The 25587-nt window shown below is 35.9% G+C and overlaps 1 protein-coding gene across 3 annotated transcripts in view; it reads right to left on the bottom strand.

Moving 5' to 3' along the window:
• PRKN (parkin RBR E3 ubiquitin protein ligase) overlaps positions 1-25587 on the bottom strand; it is a 693458-nt gene that overhangs the window by 552022 nt on the left and 115849 nt on the right. For all 3 annotated transcript variants that reach the window (XM_021544140.3, XM_085576858.1, XM_085576857.1), the window contains exon 2: positions 13537-13700. In XM_021544140.3, coding sequence (XP_021399815.3) covers positions 13537-13700 — 164 coding nt within the window. The remainder of the gene's footprint in view (positions 1-13536; positions 13701-25587) is intronic.

The following is a 25587-nucleotide window of genomic DNA, read 5'->3' as shown; positions in this document are numbered from 1 at the left end:
ACTTGCAATGAAAGTTCCCTCCTAAATCTTCCAAATACCTACAACAGGGCAAATGAAACATTGGCTTTGGGCTGACTTTCTACTGGGAGCTAGAAAGACTAGAAAGTCATATGTGTACATATATATATATATATATATACTGTACATTCAACACATGCAGGCTACATAGGACATTCTGAAAGCACAGCATCTTCCAAAGGAAACTATAAAGGGCTGCCATCTTTAATAGTTAAATGAAACTAACCAATCTGCAGTTGCAATGTAATCATTATCATACAAGACTAGGTCACTTTGTAATAAGATCTTTTCAGAGAGTTTTCTTATTGTACAAGCAACAAACCCATGGTTATTCATCTGTGTATATCTTCTGTGTTCATGGTTAGGACAGACAGGAAATACAGAATGGAGTTAAGTAGAATCAGTTACAAACTATGACAGTCCAAATGTAACTTTGAATTCCAAAACTAACAAAGATGGGATTTTTTTTTTTCAATTGCAAGAAAAACTCTTTGTTTGGTTGTTATTTTAAAAACAAATATCAAGCAATCACAGAATTGTTAAGGTTGGAAGGAACCTTTGGGGATCTAGTCCAACTCCACTGTCAAGGCAGAGTCACCTTATGGGCATCCTAATGTATGTGTTCATCATTAACATATGCCTTTGCTTTCCAGTTCTGTTGTTTCCAAACCAACAGCTGAAAATTAACTGGGAGCAAGCTTTATGCATTAACCAGCCACATATTGCATAACAAAATGCACATCTTCCCAGTGAACTGAAAGGAAGACTGCTCTAGGCAGAAGGGAAGAATTGTAGCAGCACAGTTCTTCTGCACTCAGTTCAAAATGTGAACATTCCTTTATGTACAGCATTTGACCTTTCTTACATAAAAGTGAATAAATTGAAGAAGAGTAAAGCACAGAACTAACAAAAACATCAAAGCCCAGAAGTTTAAATGGAAGTTGGATAAAAAGGATTGCAAGTTTGACTCATACATTTTCAGCCCCAGGATAGGAAATCTGCAAAAACTGGTATGTGAGACCTCAGATCATCAACCTGAACTCTGCATTGGACAAAATCTTGACAGCAAACTCAACTGAAAACAACAAAAACAACAACCAAAAAGTTTGAATAAGAAGTGAATAAAGTAGGGTGTGCAGAAAGTGGACTTCTTGCACAGTCAGTATACCTTGATAACAGAAGAACTGAAAAGGACCTCTCACTTAGTCTACATAAGAGTAGACTTAAATTCAAAAGCAGCAATATAGGCAGGTTGCACTGTAAGTCACTTGGACTCATAGCAGCAGGGTGTAGCAGCTCTTTCAGATCAAAATCAGCAGTCCACATCCCAGAATGAGTGGCTGCAAATTAATTAATGCATTCCAAAAAAATCAAGTCACATGGATATAAATTACTAATACAATGAAAAATGGTCAAAAAAAATTAGTATGAAAATATTTCTATCAGAAATATAAGTGAATGTCAGAAGTTTTTTCTGAGTCTTGCAGGAAGCTTCCAGCCTAACACAGCCAAATAAGTCATTGTCTTTAAATAACATTTTCCTCAATAAAATGGAAACAAAAAACAACCAAAAGTTACAGAACTATTATGATTATTTAGTTATAAAGACTATAAAAAGCATATTTCAGCTCCCTTGCTGTAGTGTAATGAAGTCAGGACATGACACAATACTTCAGCAACAGGACCTCTCATGCTATCCCCAGTATGCATCTTTTAAAAAAGCATTGGCATGCTGACAATTTCAAAAGGCACCTAACAAACCTACCACAAAGCAATTTCAAAGTGGGCAATGGCAAAACAAGCCTCCAAAGCAAACCTCATCCTTCTCTCACTTTAGGAAAGGTGATTTCCCTCTCAAATACTCTCTTCCTTTGGACTCTAATGCAACTTCTCTTAAGTAAGCACCACTAAAAACCCTGGTGTTGACTAATAGCCTCCAGTACAGCACAACTTTAAAATGGCAGGTAGTGGCCTAACTTGTGAGTTGGTTTATATTCTGCAGGGCTGTTACTGTTTTTTGCTGCTAGAAAAATTCAATTTTTAGTTTTAAGTATAAATACACAATACATCACACTAACTTACATTACAATGGAAGTAGCATGTCTCTAATGTAGTGAAACAACAGAACATATGGAAGTTTCCATAAAAGTGAACAAAATTAACTCTTTCTCCAGTTCTATATTTAATCTATTTATTGATAACTATTTTTTCAGTATTTTCTACAGCCCACTGGGGCCTTGCAAAGCCAATCCTTCTTTTTAATAGGAAAATAACATTTTGGAGAGATTTGAATTATGTCAGGAGATAAGTAATTCAAAGATTGCTTTATGACTGACACATATACACCCAGAGATGCAAGGAGATTAAATCCTGTGGCTACTTGAAGCATGAACCCATTCTGTGTCAATCTTCCTCCATTTGTCTCTGAAGACTGACACTGAGCATTGCTCACAAGTCAGAAATGCATCAATCCTTCAGAGAAACAGGAGAGAGCTTTCATTTGCATTCACTTAAATAGATGAGATCAGCAATGAATTCCATCGGAAATGAACACTTCTGGAGATGCTGTTTTTATTACCTCTGCAGTGATAAAGGATGGCATTTACAGAATGGTCCTCTGAAAAGCAAGTGCACAAATTATTGCAAGCATATAGTGTAGGTACTAACACTCTTATGTGTTACTGCATCCAGTTTCTCCAATCTTCTGAAATCAGAACTTGTAGTTCTAATTCCTAATAAGGCTAAATGCTTACTTGGCTGAATAGTGCTTATATGGCCAACATTTGTAGTTGAAAATACACCCCACCAAATCAATGGCTAGAGCTTCAACCTCCCCAAACCTGGTTTCCTATAACGGACTTAGAATTGCACACACTTCGGCCCTACATAATTCCTCAGTTGCTTTGATGGATTATAGGATAACCATTCCTAGTATCTGCCTTCAATAAAAATAGTAATAAATATTAAGTATACTGAGCAAGTTTAGTATTTTGTTTCAACTTAGTGTTGCAGGCAATGCATTCACTGCATGGCTCAAGTCAGGTAAATGAGCTGAAGTATTTCATAAATTGGTTTCCCAGACAATAGACCTGCATGGATTGCTGCTCTTCAATTTGGATTTTTATTTTAATCTCTTTTTTATTTTAATTTACTGAATAAATTTCTAGTATTTTTAATTTTTTAAAAAAATTATGATTTTGCAAGATAAAACTGTTTAGTCTTATCTGATGATAAGCGTAAAGAATCACATGATTCTGATTACTAAGTGGGTCTACCACATAAGGTTGATTTCTGTAATGTAATCACATCTCTTAAAAGTGATAACATGTTCATCTCTACTATTTTAGGTGCCAGACCTTAAACTTACTTCTTAATATTGTCCACAAATAGTCTTAAGTGATAGTGCAAGTGATATCAATGCACTGAAAATGTACCATTTGTTTTGTTTGTTTTGCTTTAGATAATGGGCTTGCTAGTGGTTACTGTCAATTCATATATTTTTGCAATTCAATTCCTTGCATTTCCATGCTTTTGCAGTCATCTATAGTATATCTCACCCTTTTTCTTATCTCTTGCTTTCCTGCCTGGTAGGACAAAGTACTCCGGTACTTCATGAGCCTTGCCATAAATTTTTTTCTTTGGCTGCTCATCAAATCACCACCTGTCTTGGTTTGACAAGGCAGGAGTCTGTGAAGGAGGGCAAAAGCCTCCTGTGCAATGGAGAAGGTAAACCCCCTCCCTCCGAATTACCAGGATTTTTAAATTAAAAGGCTCTCAGGCAAAGACATGGGAACGGGAGTAACAATTCTTTACTAGGAGAAAACTAGATAACAATTTAAAAAGGCAAATGCAATCAGTACAAACAAAACTAGTGATAAAGTCCACAACCTGAGGATTCGGGGTGTTGGTAGCAGTCCGGTTGAAATGATAGCTGCTCCTCTTGCGGTGGCTGATGAATTGCAGCTGAAGTGGTGATCTTTAGAAGGGTATAGTTTTCCTCTGAAGATCTGGTGGCAGTTGGGGCCGGTCTTCCTCTGCGCCGGGGCTGCCTCTGAGCTCCGCTGCCGCCGCCTCACTGCGCTCCAGCCGCTTCTCTGAGAATTCCGCCGAAGGAGCTGCTTCTCTGGGAAATCCCGCAAAGAGAGAGCTGCTCCTCTGGGAATCCCGTAAAGAGAGAGAGAGCTGCTCTGTCCCCCAAAGGTACCACTTTATACAATAAAAGAGTGTTTGGCTTCCCCCTCTGGGTGGAGCATCTCACAATGGGATAGTGTTACGTTTACCAGCCCTGCAAGTGAGTCAGTCAATGGCCCATTAACAAACCATTACCTCTTCGGAGCAAACCATTGTTCTTTGGAAGAGATAACAAACCTGCCCAACCTTCAACAGATGGCAATTAGAATACAAGCTTATCTTACAACCCAGGACACCACCACATTTAGTAAAAATGGTGGTGATTAGTAAACCATATAAATAAGCATAATCTTCTTTGTCAAACTGTTCAGGTCTACCTGAAGCATTTTTATCTGAAATTCCCACAATTCTTCTAGACTTCTGATACTCAGCATGGCATGTGCATGTATCCTTTCTTCCCCTTGTTACCTATACTGTGCTGTGTTGTTGCACCACTTGCTCACTTCCTTTATTTGTCATAGCAAAAAAAAAAAAAAAATTAAATTCTTTTTAGAAAACTAACAAAGGTTTCCACTACTACTTAGTTCCAGAAACAAATACACTAATATTATAAAGCTAAACATCTTAGTACACTCATAAGAAAGGCACTGCAGTTTTCACTGTTAATAAAGAAGGGACACTTTCATAAAGAATAATGTTAAGAATGGTAAATATTCAATTGGTCACTTTAACTTATTTATTGCCATTTATAGTCTTTGAGACATTTTTGCTATAAGATTCTGTCAGTAGAAACATTAAGAAGCTTTAAAATTGGATTGTTTCTTCCTTTCCTAAAGCTCTGACACTTTAAATTAGATGTGCTTAAACTGTAGTAATAAACACACTGCTGCAAGATAAATAGTAAACAAAGACCCAAAATTACCACCTAGGGTAATGAAAATAAGGCAGGAATAAAGGTTAAAGAGGTGAGTAGCTACTATTGTCTTTCCTTAAACATACTTCCATACATTTTTTTTTTTTGTATACACAATTTGCTGCATACCATGAAAGATACAAATGAATAGATTGCTATGTTAAAGATGGTATGGTAGCACAGTAAAAGTATTTTATAGGATAATTTGGTATGAGCTGCATAAGAAACAAATCATTAAGTCAGAGCTCTGGTATATCATGCATACCAAATATATGACAATAAAACATTTATATGCTTCCATCGTACTGTTTTATGTCAAATAGTTAATAGGGAAAAACTGTATTAGAAATGTTTTTGCAGTTTAAAGATGTTTCATTATTGGTATCACTTTTTTTTTAATTATTATTTCTACCACAAAACTAGAAGATTGGGGGTTTTCTATGTCTCTTCATGAGAAGTGTAACCTCATCACCCAAAATCTGTCAACATTTACTCACCTTTTCAAAATTACCTAAAATAAGGTGATGACCTTTTATACATTAGCACACATAGATATCTTGGTTTCATACAAGGAGATCAGGAAACAAGGAGGTCACCTGATGATACAGAAGCATATCACACAATAAAAGACAGAACTATGCATAGAAGGAAATTCCCACTCAATTGGCAGATAGAGTAGATCCACAAGGCAACTTTGTTTTGTCATTCTCTCCCCATTATTTCTTAGACTTAGCTGGTTTAATAGGCAACCGATATTGGATGGGAAGGGGATTTCAAAGTCCTGGAATTGATTGGGAAAAGCAGAAATGGAAGCAGGAAAAGTGGCTTGAACTGTGGGAAATTAATAATAAGAAAAGCAATACAAGTGAATAAAATACTGATTAATTAATTCAGAAACAACACTAAAAACTGGACTCCACAGCAATGGGAATCACACCCATAACTTCTATGGATGGAAGGTCCATCATTTCACACTAGCTGAGAAGCTTCCCCAGGACAGTAAGGATTTTGTGTGTTTGTAAGAGAAAAAGGGAGAGAGAAGAAGAGGGAGAGAATAAGTGACAGGGGAAATTAATGGGAGAGAAAACGAGAGGGAAAATACTGGCTCATAGAAAATCAGTGGTATAATTTTCACTAAATAAACAGAGCCAATATTTTACCTGAAAAAAATGAAAAAACAACCTGGTTTGTATATGAGGAAAATTATTCATTTGAGGAACAGGTACTTTTACTACTTTATTTAGTCTAAATGAAGAGACAAAATTGTATTGCTCTACTGTATTTCTAATTACTGTTTTTTTTAAAACACTTTACTTTCAAGTGAATAAGAAAACTTCAAGGAATTGTAAATGCATTGAGTGTTGCTCCAAGGATACATAAGGAAATACATACGTACTTTTGCTTCAACAACTCCTAAAATTATTGTCTTTCTCTTTGAGTCTGTACTAATGTTATTTTCCTTAGGATGAACCATTTTATTTACTTTCATGGGGCCTTTGCTATCATAATGCAACTCAGTTGTTTTTTTTTTTTTTCCTCCCATCACACATAAAAGCCATGCCTCACAGGAATAATTCTGCATCCCCTAGAGTATGGAGGTTCATCTGTGATGAAAACTGTAACCATATATGAAACATTCAAGTTTCCCTCCAACATTTTCAATGACAATTAGTGCAAAACATTGAAAAATAAATAAGGGAAACCCAGAATGGTTAATTAAATAGCTCTGTGACCTTGATAATGACAAATATAAATGTATTACAGATGATATTTCAGAGAATCAGAGCTGTAAAGATTTAGATAAGTAGAATTAAAACAAAACCAAGAAATAATGGCAAGGAACCACATCCCACCTTTCCATTAAGGAGCATACCATATTGCTACCTGTTGTTTAAAAAAAAATCCAACACCTTCCATTCTTCCTTTACAATTTTATTTTCCTGAGACATTTTTAATGTTAAAAAAGAATTCACAGATACTCTGCCACAATTTCCCATTTCTTAATCCAGTAATTTCACTATGTAAAGTGTTAATCAAATCTTAATCTTTGCTCCTTTTTTTGAGACAATACAAATATTTGCAAATTATTGTTCTATTTCAGTTCTGAATTATGAAGTACATAGTCTCTATCGATACTTCCTTATAAATGTAGTCTAGTAGAACAATGAATACCCTCGTTTTTCCTTTAAGGGAAAGAAAGGAAAAAGGTAGAAAATATCTCTATTATTCTTCACCTTCTGTTTATTCAAGTACAGTTTTTAGTAATGATGTTCTGTATGCTAAACATTTTTTCACCAAAGCAATTCAGAAATGTGATGAATGAAAGATGTGGGCTGACCTTTCTTTTATGGTCATGATTTAGAGACTCATAAAAATTATTACTCACTGCCACCACTTTAACGACTACTACTTTTTAAAGTTTTTGCTTACACATTTTCTCTCCTGCAACCTAAAGATGGATCTAAAGTATAAAATAGACAGCATTATAAACATATTAATTGAGTTATGACAATGGGAAAAGACTCAACAAGTGTCTGCCTAATGCAAGTATGTAGGTGGAAAACAAAAGGCACATCTAATATTGGGGCAATTTTCAAGATAATTTTGTTCTGAAATGCTATATATGTCCTGAAAAGAACTAGAGTGTTTTGCCAGAGGAGTTTCTTATCAGCATAATGCATTTCATGCAAGCATTACTGCAGTTTCTCTCTGTCAGACCCACACAAAGCAACTGCTTTTTCAAAAATATATTTCACAAAATTCTCTTAATGGCCTCAATAGAGTGAATTTTAATAGACTAAGAGAAATTAATTTTAAGTAAAATTCATCTGTTGCCTGAACATGTTAGAACATAAAGAAAGTAATAACAACTATCCATGGAATAAGAATTAATTCAATAGATTCACAACTTACTTAAACTGTCAGCAAAGGGAAAAAAAAGATAAACTCATATTTAGAAATTTAGAAATTAATCTAAAAGAGCAGCATAGGTCATACAAAAATAGTATGAGTCAGTATAAGAACACTGGCACCAACCTCCCTATTCCAGGGATCCTTGAGCCAGACTCAGCAGACAATACAGAATACATCTAGGCACCAAAACCTAGGTACATCTAGAAATTAAGACCACATTTGCACTGAGTGCACACTGAAGAAAGTTTGCACTGATAATCCTGTCACATTTTAATCAATCATCAGCAGGCCAGCAAAAACACATCAAGAAAATTCAGAAGAATCAAGAAGGACACATAAAATTTTAAGGCTATATTAGAATCTGTAGCCCTCAACACAAAGACCCCACTCACTTTTTGAAAGTTGAATATTTTTCATAGTCTTCTAATTTCAGAAAAAACTTAGCATAAAAAGAATAGAATACAAGTGCATTTAAAAGCAGAATGGAAATGTGTTTCTGGGATTGAAGGTCTCATCTATAAATGCAATTAGACTTTGATCTGCTAGAACAATTATGAGCAGTGTATCCTCTTTCTTAATTTTACACAATTTTACAGGAAGATCTTTCCAATATTCTGTATTCATGACAACCTTCTGAAAGAATTCCTATTTTTGGGTCTATACTAATTAGTTACTTCTAGTCATTCCAAAGTGAACTGTAATCAGCAGGGAGCTCTTTGGAAAGTCGAAACACAGAAAATACTTCAGAAAGTAACAATACAGAAAATCTGGAGACCTGAGCTAGCCCTGGCTTAGTATCACAGTAAATATGGCTCTGTGGTACTTTCCACATGCACTGTGAGTATGTAATACCATCAGGCCAAACACAAGTCTTGGAAACTTTTATTCAACACATCTCTGTTGTCACAGTGAGTCTATAGCTGTCAAAAGTGTGAATAGAAAAAAAAAACAAACCCAAAAACAGGTAAACCAAGAGTGAACAGTACTGCCATCCTCTCATTTTGCCAAGCCCACATTATCTGGCAACACAGATGTAGCATCTCTAGATTTCCCTGTTAGTATAATATACCTAAGTACAACTCAGCTAGCTTTTCCTGTTTTGAAGAAGTACAACACACATCTCTTCCAGCTTTACAAGAAAAAAAAGACTCACAGATCAATCAAATATTGACCAAAAATACTGATTTAAACACGCACATACATAAAATGATTTTTTTATCTTTGAATTTCACATATGATGATTGATTTAGTCAGTTTGTCTATGGGCAATTCTCTACAAACAGCATTTAAGTATGCAAATGTTGGCTCAACAGTATTCTGTAACCCACAAAACTGCTGAGTATCAAAGTTGTTTCTGTGAGTGGTTTGGTATCCTATATATAAAAGTGTAGCACAAAGCAGTAACTACGTCAAAAGACCCAATCTAATCTTAGCATTCAGTACTTTATAATTGCACATGGGTATTTTTTCCTGTTTAGGGACACATTTTGCTCTGTCACTTGGTTTCTTCTTTGAACCCTCATTAAAATGAAACAAGGCAATATAAGAACTACTGGAAGCTCTGTGCTTAGAGAGCGGGAAGGTTGCTATACATTTATGTACATAAGGTCCTTCTTCAATGAAATGCAATATTCCATTGTTCAGTTGTTCCATTGTTCCATTCTGTAACCTGTTCCTGATAAAAGACAGGACCATTTCTCCCCATCACTTCTTTTTTCCCTCCTCTGCATAGATGATCATCTATGTTGCTACTACAATTGTGCTATTCCTTTTTTCTCATTTTCAGTTATGTTTATGAGCTCACAGTATTTAACAATAACTTCTAGGCATGCTTCAAGGTTTTTTGAATGTATCTATCAATTATTTTAGGCAAGCACCTATATGGATGGGTGCAGTTAAAATCAAATTCACGTGAAACCTATGCTCCACACCTCAAGCCTATGCTGTAGCCAAATGCAAGCTAACACTGACTCAGAAGCTGTCTCAGGGGAGCACAGCTGTTAGCACAAAACTAATAAGACTGCTACTTAACACATGCTTAGTCCTTTTCTGTTTTAAAAAACAGTATTTTCTAGCTTTACCTTATAGAGGAAACACTGTCTAAAAGAAATGGTACATAATTGGGAAACAACTTAATTCTATTCCCTGATTGAGGACAAGCTAAGCTACTGATTCCCATCCCATCATTTGTCTGCTTTATTCATTTACACTATAAGGTCTGCAAGGAAGGGAGTCTCTCCTGCAAACTCTTCGCAGGAACTGTAAAGAACTCCTTTACACAAGAGGACTCCAAGTCCTCCAAGAAAGAGGAACTCTGTACTAATATAATAGTACTGCTATTATCAGTAGTAACTTTTAAATTGCTCACACTGAGCAAGATTGTTTATCAGTACATACTACAGACTTTACTACCAGAAGCAATGACAATACTATATGCAGTCGCCTCCTGTTAGAACACTTCAAGGTCCCTGATATGCAGTTACCTCCTGTTTATTTTGTTGGTGACTCTGTTATGGTTCTGTTCTTCTTTCCATCTTAGGACTGCTACAGGAAGATCTTTCCACTATTCTTCCATACTCATGACAATCTTGAAAGAATTCCTAATTTTTGGGTCTATATTAATTAATTACTTTTATTCATTCCAAAGTGAACTGTAATCATCAGGGAGCTCATTATTATTCTTTGGAATGTTTAGTACACTTAAGTGACACTGCTTGCTAGGCTTTCAGGAATCAGCTTATTGCTCTAATTCCTTCTTATGAGATTCAAATTTGCAGGTCTCATTCTTCATCCAGTCATTACCAATCTTTGCTTACCATGGCTCTAATTTCACTACTTGTCCCTTAGTCACTAGCTCAGATACTGATCTCCCCTGTGTACAGTGGAATCAGTGTCTGATCTTCTTTTCTTTTTTCAAGGAAAAAAGACCTATCTGTGGTACCAAATTAAATGTCTCCACACATATTTCTCTTCTATCCCTCCTACAATTTTTTTACTGTTGTTGATATTAAATTAGTTATTTAAGATCCGACTTGACACTTTCTTTCTAATAATAATTTCTCTTTAACATCTCTCAGTTTCAGCTTCATTTATTTTTTACAAATTTCACCTACCAGGAATGATTTTTCTTTCTCTCCAAACAAAAAAACAAACACAGATTTCACATTCTCAGTTATGTTTTGTATTCGCTGCCTGAGATTCTAAGATAGCTGCCAAGCCAAATCTAGTTGTTCTGTGAGCTGTGAAATAAATACAGTTTACTGTCCTGGAGTATTTCCTATATCCCTGCCCTATACTCCTGCAATTACTGCAGCTTTTCTCATGTCCTCTATAATCTCATTATCTGTAATATAATCAGTTCTTTTTTCTGACTCTAGGTTCTTCCACAATACCTTGGGCAAATAAGTTCAGAAGCAGTTTACAAAAAATAGAAGGACAAAATTATTTTACCAGAAATTTTAAGCTATTGTAAAATGAAATCATTTAAAGCATCAGCTGATTATTTTGCATCCAAATCCACAGATCTAGAAAACAAGAGTTAGTTAATTTGCTCATATTTGATGTTAATTCTGAAACTAGAGATGCAACATAAATGCCAGCAGTTAGTATTTCACTAGCACACTGGTATTTTCTGCAAAAAACCCAGCCAGCTTACCACAGGAACCCAAACTCCTCAAATACTCAACTCTTCTTGCACTGACAAATTTCCAAGATGAATAAATATAAACAATTAAAAGAAAAAAAATAAACACAGCAGCAAACTAGAACACATTCAAATATGTAGAATAAAAACAAAGTTGACACGTGCTGATTATATTAATCAGTGCAATATTTAAGACACCTAAACACAAAAGTATGAATTGTACCATCTGAAACAATTTTTTTCCTGATTTAGAAACCAAACGTCTAAGCAACGAATCTGGATCCAGTTTACTAAATAATAGGAAGTCTTGACTAGATATTATAATTATGACAAAACAAGGAAATTACATAATCAAGAAGTCCATATATATCTGGAACACCTTGTTTAATTTACCCTGGCAACAGACTGTATGCTGTAGCCAACAACAAACTTGGTTGCAAGTGTCAAACTGGGCTGAAAATCTGTGTTTCCTGCTGACACAAAATGGCAGTAATACCAACACCTGCAGCTAGACAGGAAAAGTGAAGTAGTTCAGAAGCTTCTGACAGAAAAACACAGATACTCCTATCTAGCAACTTGCAATTGACAGCTTCTGAAATTCACATGACTTTTTTTTTTATTCTTACACTTTTATATATATGTTTTCACAGGTATGTGGAGCACACTGCAGGTATGCATCAACACTATTTACAGCTGATGCACTGGAGACTGACAGCAATTCACATTTGTTTGTGAAATTTTCCGCATTTCTTTCCACCTTTCTTTGTGTGCTGGAATTCCCTAAAGCCCTTTGCAAAGCAACAAATACCATACCCAAGGACAAACAGCAATAGGACATCAATACCATAGTGAGTTTCTGTACTCAGAAAGCACTACTAGCAGCCATTCTGAGCACAACAATATGTCTGAAATGTGAGTACAAATTAATCTGAATAGTTCTACATGTGATGGATCTTTTATGCAATCACCTGCACTACTATAGGTTGCCTCTGCAGCTCTTTGATACCACTGTAGAAGGATGGCAATTTCATTAAATCAGTATTTGTACTATGCTAAAAGGCCATTTAGATTTCCCCCAGTTTCCCAATTGTCTTAAATGTGTGATCTTATGCTAAACCCTGGCTATTGGAGTGAACTGACAAATGCAAACACAGAGTACAGAAAACTATTTATAAAGCAACTACAGCTGCACTGGTAGCAGTAGCAAAGAGCAACTTGAACCTATCTTTCAGTGCTTCTTACTACTCACTACAGATGAACAGTCCTCTGCATTTATTGAAGAGAACGGTTTGCTAATCTTCAAGAGCTGAAATTGAGATACCTACTTACAGCCGCTCTTCTGTGCTCCCTGCTCCTCTTTTAGCTTCACACATTTACGAGTTCAGTGGTTTGGAGAACACTTTTGTGGGCTTTCTGATCTGGAACCACCCCTCCAGCATCACACACCTTTGCAGGCACAGCAGCACACGGCACAGCAGCAGCCGTGTAGCTATCCTCCAGGGGTCACAATTGGGTTACAAATTCTATAAAATGTGATGACTGTGCAGCCTGATTTAGAGCAATTTATTCACATCCTTCTTCATTAAGATTCAAATGGAATAAGTAAGATAGAAATTGAACAGATACAGAAATTGTGCATGGCTTGCTTCTGTAGTCAGTAAACATTTATTCACTAGGCACAGCTCTCTCTCATGCTCTCTCTCTCGTTTTCTCTCTTTCCCTACCCTTCCTGCTTGCTGTTTTAATGCATAATTAAGAAGGTCAGAATTAATGAAGCAGTGTGGAGTAAAGTTCAAGGAATCCCCAGGCACTATTTATTTTATTAGATCTCAGGCATGAACATCAGATTGGCAGCATTAGAGGCAGAGGCAGTGTAGCTGGCAGCAGTCCAGGCGAGAAACTACCAAGGGATTCTTACCTGCAGTGTCAAGTCATTGCAGAGCTCCCTCCCTGCAAAAATCACCCGCAGCTGGTCAGCTGGAACTCCCTGTCGCTGGGCAACTGCCTCCTTCAGCTGGAGGATGCTGGAATCTGAACCAACCTCCACGGGGAAGCCATGGCTGGAGTTGAACCTGACAAACACTGAAAAAGAGCAAAAGATGTTTTTAAGCAAGGGTTTCTCATTACATATTTATACTAGAATGACAGCAAGAGACTTACTCTTCAATTACAGGAAGCATTTACTATTTTCAGAGGAAAGCTATTAATACTCCAGTGTGGTGTTTTTAACCCCCTCATGTAATAGTTAGTGACCAATACATAAAACCCACGTGTTTCCCCTTGGCAGTATTAGAAACGACATAGAACATTTAGAATCAAAAGAAACTGGCTAGGCAGCTGTCCAAGTAGTCACTGCCTGGCACAACAGATTTTAAGTTCAGTCCTAACCTTCAAAGGCACAGGGCACATGCATTTTCTGTGCCACTCGCACACTTCCCCAACACATAAATAAATGCAGGAAACTGAGGTATGCTCTGGAGTCAAAATACATTAAACAAGGGAAAACAATTCCTTGTCACAAGGTAAAGCACAGTCATACAGACTAGTTTCCCACAAATATAATTCTACAGAAGATAATGATGGAGAAGAAATCACATGCTAGAAGAAATCAGAACCAAAGAATTCTGTATCTGGGAGTGTTGTATTACAGCACAGTCTTTTCAGAGTTCACTAAAATATCTGCAGTACATAACTCCTGTCAGCATCCACCTTCAGTGCAGAAAATCACTACTGCACCAGTCATATCATTTTTAGAGCTGCAGCAACTGGTTTATACACCCAGAGAAGCCTGGCAAACAAACTCATAAGCTTCCTGCCATTCAGCTGGCAGAGCTGTTTTTCATAAGAAGCCTGAATGTGCTTGTTGAGCCCTTGGTTAGGGGAATGACTGCAAGACCTATGAAACAAGAAAAAAACCTCGTTACATCCATATCAGTCACAGAGGTTGTATGTACAGTCGACATGTTCCCAGTGGACTGCTTCGACCAATACCTTCACAGCCAGGAAGCAAAGGAATTAGCAAAACTCAATATAAAACAAAAAATCATTATATCAATTATACCTGTCACCAAAACTACCTGGGTATTGATTGCAACAACCAGTCTTTTTAAAGATTTATTTCTTAATCCCACTACAATGTTTTAGCTGAAGATGTTACTCCTTTGGACTTTTGTTGACTGACAGAAGCATAAACTCAAAAGTACTTATAGAGTTTAAAGAAATAACTATTTTTAAAACTAAAAATAGGAGTCTTGTTATTTTTCCAATGTACAGTCTACCACACAGCTCCAAAGGTGTCAGATCCTTTAAGAACATTTGAATATGGCTGAGGTTGCTACCATTGTTTTTCTCAGTCACCGATGTTGTAAGTATTTGCAATTTCACATCTTCAATTCAGATCTGGCTTTAAGGGAGAAGGCCATATTCCAATAAAATTATATGCAACATTTTAAGTTTTGTACTTGAAAGTACCCTCTCAATGCACTAAAATTCAGGGTAAGATCACACAATACAGCGTTAGGCAGGTGCCCTGCAATGTGTAATGCATCTTCCTGCAGTACATCTCGTTATGGGGTTTGATTTCTATTAAAGGGTGCTCTGGAAAAAAACTGTGCAAGTTGTATATTCAGACTGTTCAGAAGAATTAGTGGAATTTGAATTTTATTTTGATAACAGTTTGGAGACCAAAGGAGGATGTAAATGACAAAAAGTAGTTACAGCCAATGGCAATTGAACATTTCCCATCTTTTTAGGAACACACAATGCTCAACTGTAAATAAAATTATCCCTGCCGATAGCAAAATACATAGTTAAATCCATGGGGATTATATTTTTTAATATATAACTATATATATGTCTATATATATTTTAAGATATTTATATAGAAATGTTCACATATGCACATAAAATGCATATATGTGTATCTCCAAAGAGCTCTTCCTAACAAATACATAACCCTCTTTCTCTATAGTCTTGCAACAGTCAATGCTATTGCTTTTGGAAATGAAAAAATAAAAAAAAAAAACAGTCAGCAGATACAGTGACTGCAATTCAAATGTGGTGATAAAAGGAAAGTGCTTGATAAAAGAAGTATAAGAACAGCACCATTTAAAATAATTGCACAGTGGTATTCACATATTTACTTTTAAAGGCAGTATAAACCAAACACACTTACTGGAAGTGTAAGTCAAGTTTGCAAATCCTTCTCTCTAAATAAATTTATTTTTATTTAGTTGCAACAGGTAACTCCTCCTCCCAGTATGAATGAGGTACCAGAAATTTAGTCTCACAATTCTTACCACAAGCAAGCATGGGAAATGAGTGTGAGTGCATAATTTTGCACTTCACAGCACAGAAGCCTGAAGAGCTAACTTGGAAAAAAAAAAGTTAAAATTCCAAATTGCTTGCTGGAAAAATCTAAGCCACAAATATTTTGCCCTTAAGCACTTTTATTCTATTATATAGTCTGCTATCCAGCAACTCTTTTTAATGCAAAAGAACAGAACAGACCTTTGTTCACGTGCACAGAGCATAAAAAGATTGAAACAAACCTTCAGTCTGTGAAATAAAAACAGAATTTCATTAATATAATATTTCAAGCTTTTTAGGAAAAATAAACTTATTTTCTTTTTGACATTTCACCTCAAAAAAGGAATAATCAATACCAAGTTGATATTCTTAACAACACACGTTATTCAAAAGTTCTCAGGTGAACTTGTGCAGACACTCCAGACCTCTTTTAAACAATACATATGTTGAAAAGACTTAGAATATAAAGTTTGTCCACTGAAATTTAAATAAATATTGACTTAACAGGAGACAAGAGAATCTACCTGAGGCCTAAATTGTTGGCAGAAATCCAAAAGAAATAAACAGAGTTACTCAGACACAAGTACATGGGGAAGGTATGTAGGGGAGTTGCAGAATTTCAGTGAAGGCTGGAAGAAACCTTGGAGGCAGGAATCCCTGCTGGAATCCCAACAGGCCACATTCCAGAGTCCTGGGATTCAGCAGCCTGTCTTCTTTGGCAAATCCTATCAAAAGATCCAAAGCCTTAATCCCCATTGTTATTAATCCAACAGATTTTCCAGTTGTTAATGGAGAAGGCAAATGTAAAATATTGGAGAAGCTTAGGCCTTGCCTGTGAACAAACTGTGAAGGCAGAGTCTTGATACAAAGCAACAGAAGGAACTGCGACAAGAATGAAAGGAAGCTTGTAGACAGCTTTACATTGCTGCATGCAGAACACAAATTTCCTTTTTAGTTTTGACATTAAATAGCCAATTATTTTTCTTCCAAAAGTAACGAATTGCGCAATTCTGTTTTATAGCACACCAAAGAAAAGCTATAATATAAATGTATAATATAAATGTATCATTCGTGGCCAAAGAATGCACATATTTAAATTTAAGATCTTCATATATTCAAATTCCCCATTCTTCCTATGGATTAAGAAAAATTTAACAAAAGTTTAGTCTAAAGACAGTGCAAAGTATGGGAAACTTTTCTGGTTTTTTAAAAGCCCTTTCTCTATGGAGGTCAGGCAAGAAGACCTTTGACATGTTATTTTCCTAAGACTGGGGGGAAAAAAAATCTTGTGGCAATATATGTCTGTGGTGATCAGATCTCTTTTCCTCAGCACATGACTTGAGAACACAACTCTTCTTAGCTCAAAAACCTACATCTAGACTACTTCACACTTGAAAGTATTTTCCTGTCCTTTTCAGTATTAAATTTTTCTCATAAACTGTGATTAATAATTTATCCAGTATAGTTAAACCAGCTTAGTACAGATTAAAACCAGAATTCACAGAAAGGATAAGTAAAACGAGAGAAGGTAGGAACTGAGACAACATAAAATCCTTGCCTCCTGATAAAGTAGTGTAGAAATGTGCTGGAAGTCTCCCTATTACTACATAACTGTGTATCACCTCTCAAGGTACAGGATGAAGATAACTGTTCCAAGTATCTTTTTTATTTCAGTGAATAAAATAAAAACATATATAACATATTTTTCATATCCCTGTGGCTTCTGCATCTTCAATCATACAAGATATTGTTCTAGTATTTTAATCTTTAGACTCATTTAGTATTAGATACATTTGTGGATGCTTTATAAACCCCAGTCAATATCAGTTGCTACCTGGAATTTCTACTACCTAAATTGTAGAAATGCAACTGTAGAATTTATGCAGCCTGAGAAATTAGCAGCACAGCACAAGATAATGGGATGGCACTAAATCTTATTCCACAACTTTTTATTGTTATTACCTGGTGCTAGGGGAACTGAAAAAAGGGGGGAAAGTAAAGCAAAATACTAAAGAAAACAAAACATGGAAAAATATGGGTTGAAGATACTCTGCAAGCTGAGGTTAGAACTGGAAAGGAATAAGTCAGAGTTGTGTCAGACTTGTATTACACCATCAGTTTGCACATACTAATGAAAGTCCAATCAAATGGTTAAACAACTTTGTGCAAAGTTCTTTGAACTTTGACTTTCCACAGCAGCTTAAGCAGCCTGGAAGTGACATGGTCCTTTTCTTCACATATCTGTGCATTTAAGCTCTGCACTGGAATAGGAGACCTTCCCAACACCTTTAGTTCCTAAGAGCACTGGAGAGCAGGGTAGCTCAGTCATCTCCACTTTAGATTCTACCCTACTTCCACTACATCAAGTCCCACTTTGGAGGCTGTCACTGTCGTGAAGCTCTGGCCAACTGCCTTGCCTGATTTTCTCTTTCACATAAACATGTGATAAAATTTCAGTCATTAGAATAATGACTATGTCATTATCAGTCCCACAGCAATTCATGTATCTGTTTCATCAATTAGCAAAAATATACTTAGCACTCTCCAAGAAAACTCTCAAATAGATGTCTTTTCATCAAAAAGTTGCCAAATTCCAGCAATGTGGAGCCAAGTTGAGATAGTAGGATCCCGAGTCTTGATGCCCTTGATTAGTATCATTTTGCCAAAAATTCCCTCCTTAGAGAAGGAAATCCAACCCTAGAACCTCTGCTGTCTACACAAGGAGGAAGATAGTGTCTGAGGAATAAATGATTTCACACATTTCAGTCCATATGGCTGAAAATCAACAGCTCCAAAACTACCTCAAGCTGAGTGGGTTGCTGTTGCAGCTATCAATGCATTGGTATGACATTTTCCTGGAAAAATGCCTTGATGTGTGTTTTGCAGCAGGTCCAGAGTGACAGGTATATGCAATGAAGTTAACCCTGACTTAATGTGTTCCCACTCACTGCTAAGCCGTGGAAAGATTAGGTCTCCTCCATCACTGCATTTGTGAAATAAAATTAATGTACATTAATGTAAGCCAACTTCACAGCCGCAGCAGAAAAAGAGCCTACACAGGCAATAAGTGGCAAGTCATTAAGCTGGAGTAATTTGGTTGCTTCTAATCATTTGTAAATTACCTTCACCTAACAAATGATTTTATGATGTAGTCACACAGAGTGATGTAGTCTAAAATAAAAAACGTCTATAAAACCTCATCCTTGGTGAAAGGAATAGACTCTCAGGAAAACATCTTTAGTGCTGGCTAACACCAAATGAATATCATAAAAAAAACTTCCTTGATCTTAAACTAAAATTTTAAGATTTTGATTTCTGATAGTTTTTTTTTTTTTTTTACTTTTAAAATAAAAATAACAAGAGGCTTTTATTCAAACTACTGTTTAGGGAAAGCAAGACATTATTATTCATAAATTCTAAATATGTACCAGATGACAGTTTTCTACAAAGTCATGAGCAACACAGAAAGGGTGAGTAGGGACAGGAGATTCACCTCTATCATAAGATTTAGGGTGCATCATATTAAGTTTATATTAACTGTGTTCAAAAGAGGCAAAAGCACTATGTTTGCCCACACTACTAGCAGCAGGCCTTCTGGAAAACTCTGCCGGAGAAGTGGTAGATGCACGATGTATGAATTTGGCTCAAGGGGAGAAAATAAATGGGCAGTTTCAGGCAGCTCAGTAATCTCTATACTGGAAACAAAAATATAATATCCACAAGTATGTAATAAATAGTTCATCTGTAGGTTTTGAGCCTTTCAGTCAAATGCTGAAGCAAAGAGGAACCTATAACTAAAAGGAAAGTAAAAAATAGCAGACCATCACACAATTCTTCCTCCTCCCTCATTTTTAGGAAAATACATTTTAAAGCTCCTGCTGTTTGAGTTAAAAATAGTTGGAAGGATATTAGGCAGAAATATCAACTATGCCTGCCCTATGGTCTTTCTTCAGAAGGGTCTCTGCTTACAGTTGCTGCTGGAGACATTATACATTTACAGCTGTTGGGTTTTTTTTTTTTTTTGTTTTTTTTTTTTTGGTTTTTTTTTTTTTTTTTTTTTACAGGGGTTTAACAGCCTCTTCTGAGTGCTCTTCTGTAGATGTCCTGGGTTGTGCTTCCATACACATACTCCAGTAGAAAGCAATACTGAGTAACAAGCAGGCAGGTTAAGAGTTTACTCCTGATTCTTCATGCTAGCAAGTAATCCAAACCAAGAACAGAGGCAAATAAAAAAGACAAGAGATCAGCACTAGTCTCTTTTTTTTCCTCCACAGCTGTATGGGCACATGCAGTTGCTTTCTTCTACTGCAGTGAGGCAATGAGTAAACTCAGCAATTTTCACAGTAACCTAATTTTGTTCTAGGAAGTACGCCTTTTAATCCAAGACGTGCTAAATTTGTCCAGTAAATTATATCCTGTGATTAATTCACCCAGTTTTACTATTCTCTTTAAGCTGGAGGAATGCACAGCTTGCTAACTCAACTCTACAATTACGTTGGCATTTCCTTCATAAGTCTCTTTAAAAATGCTATTTTCCTAGCTATTTTCGCCCTGATTTACTGGCTGCTTATGTCAGCACCAAGCTGCCATGAACTTCCTTGATACAGAATCAACGTAAATTCATGTTTCATTTTAAATAGATGCATACTGTTCTTTAATGTGCTTGGATATGGATAAGAATCTTTCAATTCCACATATTTCAAGCCATATGCTACATCTTTCTGTATTAATAGGAAGTATTACACTTAAAAATAAAATGTATACTCTTGCAGCTTTTAAATTACCCCTGTCCTGTGAAAGAATGGGTCAATATTTTTGCAAAGACAGCATGAGTTCAATAAAATTCATAAGAGGGTCAGAAAATCTGAAGTAGGACATACTGCAATAGCTTTAAGGATGTAAAGGGAACTATCAAGCTGAAGATTTCAACAAGGAGATTACATCATTTTAAGTTACACTTATTTGCAGTTCCACATGAAATTTAGCATAATTTTCTTGTAGCACCTACATACATCTAAATACCAGAAACATTACTGGACAGCTGAACTTCCACTCAAACAAATGTATGATAAATATGGCAGCTGTCACACTTGATTAAGGAAGGAGATTTCTCACCTTGTGAAGTATTTTAGATGCTCAGTATAGAACAAAACATGTATAAAAATTTATAAAATCCACATTATAATGTGGATCAAAGTGGCATATATATCATCAGAATGGCTATGTAGAAAAAGATTAGTCTTACACATAACAAAAAATAAAAACAAAGGTCCCAGAGAAAACATATCTACATACCCACCTATTGACATGGAAACCTTTGGTTTAACTTTATTTCATTTTTACAAGAACTAGGACAAGCAAGACCAAGTCAAAACTCCAGAGAATAAAAATTGTTACAGCCCTATTAAGCCCAGGACAGTGGGCTGTACAACCACTACGTGGCTGGATGCTGTACAGCTGAATGTGTTGCTTGAAGGGAGAGGATGAGGGTGGATGCTCTGGAGAAAAGAAAACTAACAGGGCTCCTTGCCTTGGTATTTTCAGATCTAATGCCAGCTTTTGAATGTCCACATTTCTTTGCTTTTACTCATCCCATTAGAGGGAATCACAGCATCATTACAATCATGTCCTGATGTGTTTTAAAAAGCATGATAAGCAAATGAAATTGATTTTCTTTATTGAAAACTTAATTTTAAGGCTACATTCTGCTTCCTCTTTTCTTCTTAAGTATCTCCATTTTACCAATTTACTAAGAAATAGTTCTTGACTAGCAGAAAAATAAGCTTTGATGTTCTGGGAAAGTCCAATCCCTGCTCTTCACCTTTAAATGCTAACCTCACCCTAGTCCTTTTAAACTGTGGCCACTGTTTTTCCTCCCCCAAGACCTCCTTCTCACAAGTAAAACCAAGGCAGTGGCAGAGCAGCCTGAAGAGACACTACCAGGTGACATTGGGGACACCACCAGCCCTGACTGTCCCTGCCTGGCTTCCTCAGGGCTCCACACTCTGCCCACGGCCCCTGTGCTTACAGTCCCTACATCAGCCACAGCATTTCTACAGCAACTTGGAGTCTACCCTGATGGGTTCAAGTTAAATTCTTAAGGCAAAATTACATCTGCTAAGAATGTAATGTAAAGATGAGTTAAAGATCATAAGTAATTACACTAGCTTTAGTAAAACTCTTAGCTGGCAGTACAATTAAACCCTTTAAATAAAAAGAGATCTGCCAAATGATTGGCAGCCAAAAAAATTTACAATTGTTTCATAGGAATGAGTACCCAGCTTTTCTTCTGAACTTGTAAAAATAGAAGTTCTTGTATCTAAGCTTGAAGATTTACCATATATAGAAGATAATTTTCTCCCTTTTAAGCTTTTTGAAGCTCTTCCTGCTTTGTTTGGTGTTTTTTTAGACATCTACTTTTCCTCACAGCCAAATAACAGGCACCTCTAAGTCCTTGACACAACAAAATACCCAGCAGCCACTTTTAAGAGAAAAAAAATATATGGCCTAAACAGACTGCTAAAATTACTCTGACATTCCTACTATAAAACTGCTAATTAGCAGGAAAAATGAAAAACCATTTCAAACATCTCAGTGTCACACAAGAATCCTAAAAACTCACTATATTGTCTGAACACACACACACACACAGAAATGTTTTGGGCCTGTTTAAAATTTACACATTATAGTAATTTACACTCGCCCCTTGAATATATTAAATGTATTATTAGATCTATATATTTATGTTTAAACCCTTCAACTCAAATGCTATTATTTCAGTGTAGAGGCAAATCCCGTTCACTGAGCAGATGTAGACATGAGCTTGCTAAGTAAGAGTATGAGCTCCAATTCACAGAAACGCTTACTGGGCACATAACTCAAATACTATTACAAAAATGAAAAGTTAAAAACCCAAAAAATGAAATGGCAAGATACAGTAGGAGGTCTCTCAAGAGACTGAAAAATGGTGATGCAAACAGTGTACCAATTGAATAGGATGGGATGAAAACTGTGAGACGTTTCACGTACAAGCAACTTTGCTTCTGTTTTGTTGTTTGGGTTTTTTTAAACCATCTCTAAGCTGATGGAAAGCATGTATAAATTATAGATAAGCACAGCAAATACTGAAGACCATGTGGAGCTATGCTGTGTACTGAATAAGTTTCTTACCATTTTACCAATTCTCTGCCAATCTGTTTTTCTGGATTTAACTTTATTGCCCAACACATCAACAACTTTGAGGAAGATAACATAATGATTTCTCACTTGGTTACATCTAGGTCCACAGATGATGTGAACTTAGATATTTCAAGGCCTGCAGGTTTATAATTTTGAGGTATATTTCACAAAAAAGCTACAAAATGATAAGGTTTTTTAAAGACTATGATATCAATATAAAATAATTTCATAAATTTAAAAATGGAGGCTTCGTAATCTGAAGTTTTAGCTTATTGTTATGCTAGATCAAAATGTCTTAAATATCAGAATACAAAAACTGTTTATCTAGTTAGGTCATAATTCCCCCGGAAGAACAGTTTCCCCTGCCACATGTACTGAAGTCAAAGATTTTCTGGGCATCTATAATTTTGAAAATGCCAAATAAAGAAAATTATTCAAAAGATTTGCTATGTCAAAAGCAAGATACACATAAATTAAAATGTGAAATAACAGCTGAATTGAGGATGACAGGATGAATCTCTTTCTTCTTGCTTGTTTTAAAACAGATTTTTAAGTTAAAATATTAATTTCATTAGTTTAAAATTAAGACATTTCCCCAAAAAAATTTTCCCAAGAGCTCAGAATGCAAATTCAAAGAATTCTGAGCAAGACATGAAGTTAAAATTTCTGAACAAGGAGAAAAATAAATCTATGTTTGATTACATGTAATTCTCTATATATGGGCTATTTTTCATTGGAAAAGCTGAAGTGTTGTGAGAGGCCACTAGAACAGGTTGCACCTAACATCCATTCTTTGTGAATGGGTCACGGCTGCCAAAAAAAGTATCCCTATAATACAGTTCCACAAAGTCTCTTGCAAAAGTGCTGGTTGGCACACCTTAGAAGAGTGGGTGGAAGACAAAAATGCACCATGATTTCTGTGAGGCACATGAGGTACAATACAATTTGAAAGAGAACAGTTGTTCTTAATTTTGGTTTTAAAGGCTGACTGTGCCATCCAATTATTTCAGCTTGCTGAAGAAAATGTGGTAGACCAGTATTAGGTTATTATTTTGGGCTGTGTGCTGAGTTTCCATTGTCCCTTGGTAGAAGAAATGATGCTAGAAGAGCAACTTAGTTTTCCATGTGATTTCCTCTTTTTCAAAGCATATTTTAAAATCTAAAAGAATGGATAGCCTTTTTGGAAAAAAATACAATTTCATCATTCCAACAATGAATATTCCCAGAAGAAGATCCATCTCAATGTCACAAACACCTCAATACTTCTCAAGATTTCCTTTTCTTCTGTCCTTCTGACAAACAACAGGCAGCTGCAGCCCATCATTCCCTGTGCCAGTGCATTTGTCAATTAGTTTGAAGGAAATCGCCCAGCACAAAAAAGCAGAGCTTATGATCAGACAGGAAATTATAGCCTATTATACAATTTTATTCTTCTCTGTGATTGACTGCACATCAAAGGGCCACTCAGTGGCAGCCACTGCTACTTGTTAAGGTAAAAATAGTTCTGCAAAAGCAGATGGTGGAAGCAGACACCAGTAGATCAGAAATGCTGAGTCTGAGTATAGAATACTTTAGATGAGCCTTTTAGAAATGAACCCAAATGATTTTAACACATAATGTTCCTTTACAGTATACTGGCGTCACAAACTGCATGGTGTTTACAGATACAGTGGAAGTCTGCCAAATTCTGATCACAGTTTACCTCACACCCTATTTAGAGTGGTATGGGCATCAGCACCTGTAAATAGGTACATTTTTTCACAGCATATGCTCCATACACAGACTTTATCAGTAAATGAATTTAAGAGTATTAGTAATTTGGTATGCAAATAATCTCACTGAGCTCATATGACTTTTAACTTTTTTTTACAATGATTAGGGATAATATGATTGTGATGTATAATGCCAACATGTCCATCCAGTAAGACACTTTTAACACCTAATGAACCCAATTGTGTCAGCTTAGGCAAGTGATAAACATGAGACAAGAATAAAGTCAGAACAAGATTTATTTAAATAAAGCCATTAAATATTTTAAGCCAATCATCCAACTGAAACCACACATTTTTAATGGCATGTGGGAGCACTGAAGAGTGACTGAAATTAAAAATTAAATGCCATGGAAAGCTAAAGGGTCAAAAAATAACAGAAATAGTTAATTTGGTCAGATATTTAGAAAGGTATTTGGAGGAAGTTAGTAGCAAAATTAAATAAAATTGCTGGTTTAAACTGTGTACATCAGGTATTAGATATAATTGTGTGACAGTGTTTTTTAAATCCTCATTGTAGAAAAGAAGAGTAAGATTTGGACATATTTGTTCTTATAAATTATTGACCACCACAAAAAAAAACCCCAGTGCTCTTCTTTAGGTTCTCTTCCCTTCAATGAATTAAATGTAAATTATACAGCTGGATCACAACTGAACAGCTAATAATTCTCAGATAAGAAAAAAATTATGCTCATTAGGGAAGAAGATATATT

This window comes from Lonchura striata, chromosome 3 (genome assembly GCF_050655825.1).
Source record: "Lonchura striata isolate lonStrDom1 chromosome 3, ASM5065582v1, whole genome shotgun sequence".
NCBI lineage: Eukaryota > Metazoa > Chordata > Aves > Passeriformes > Estrildidae > Lonchura > Lonchura striata.
The sequence above is the reverse complement of the archived record's forward strand: the minus strand, read 5'-3'. Positions and strand labels throughout refer to the sequence as shown.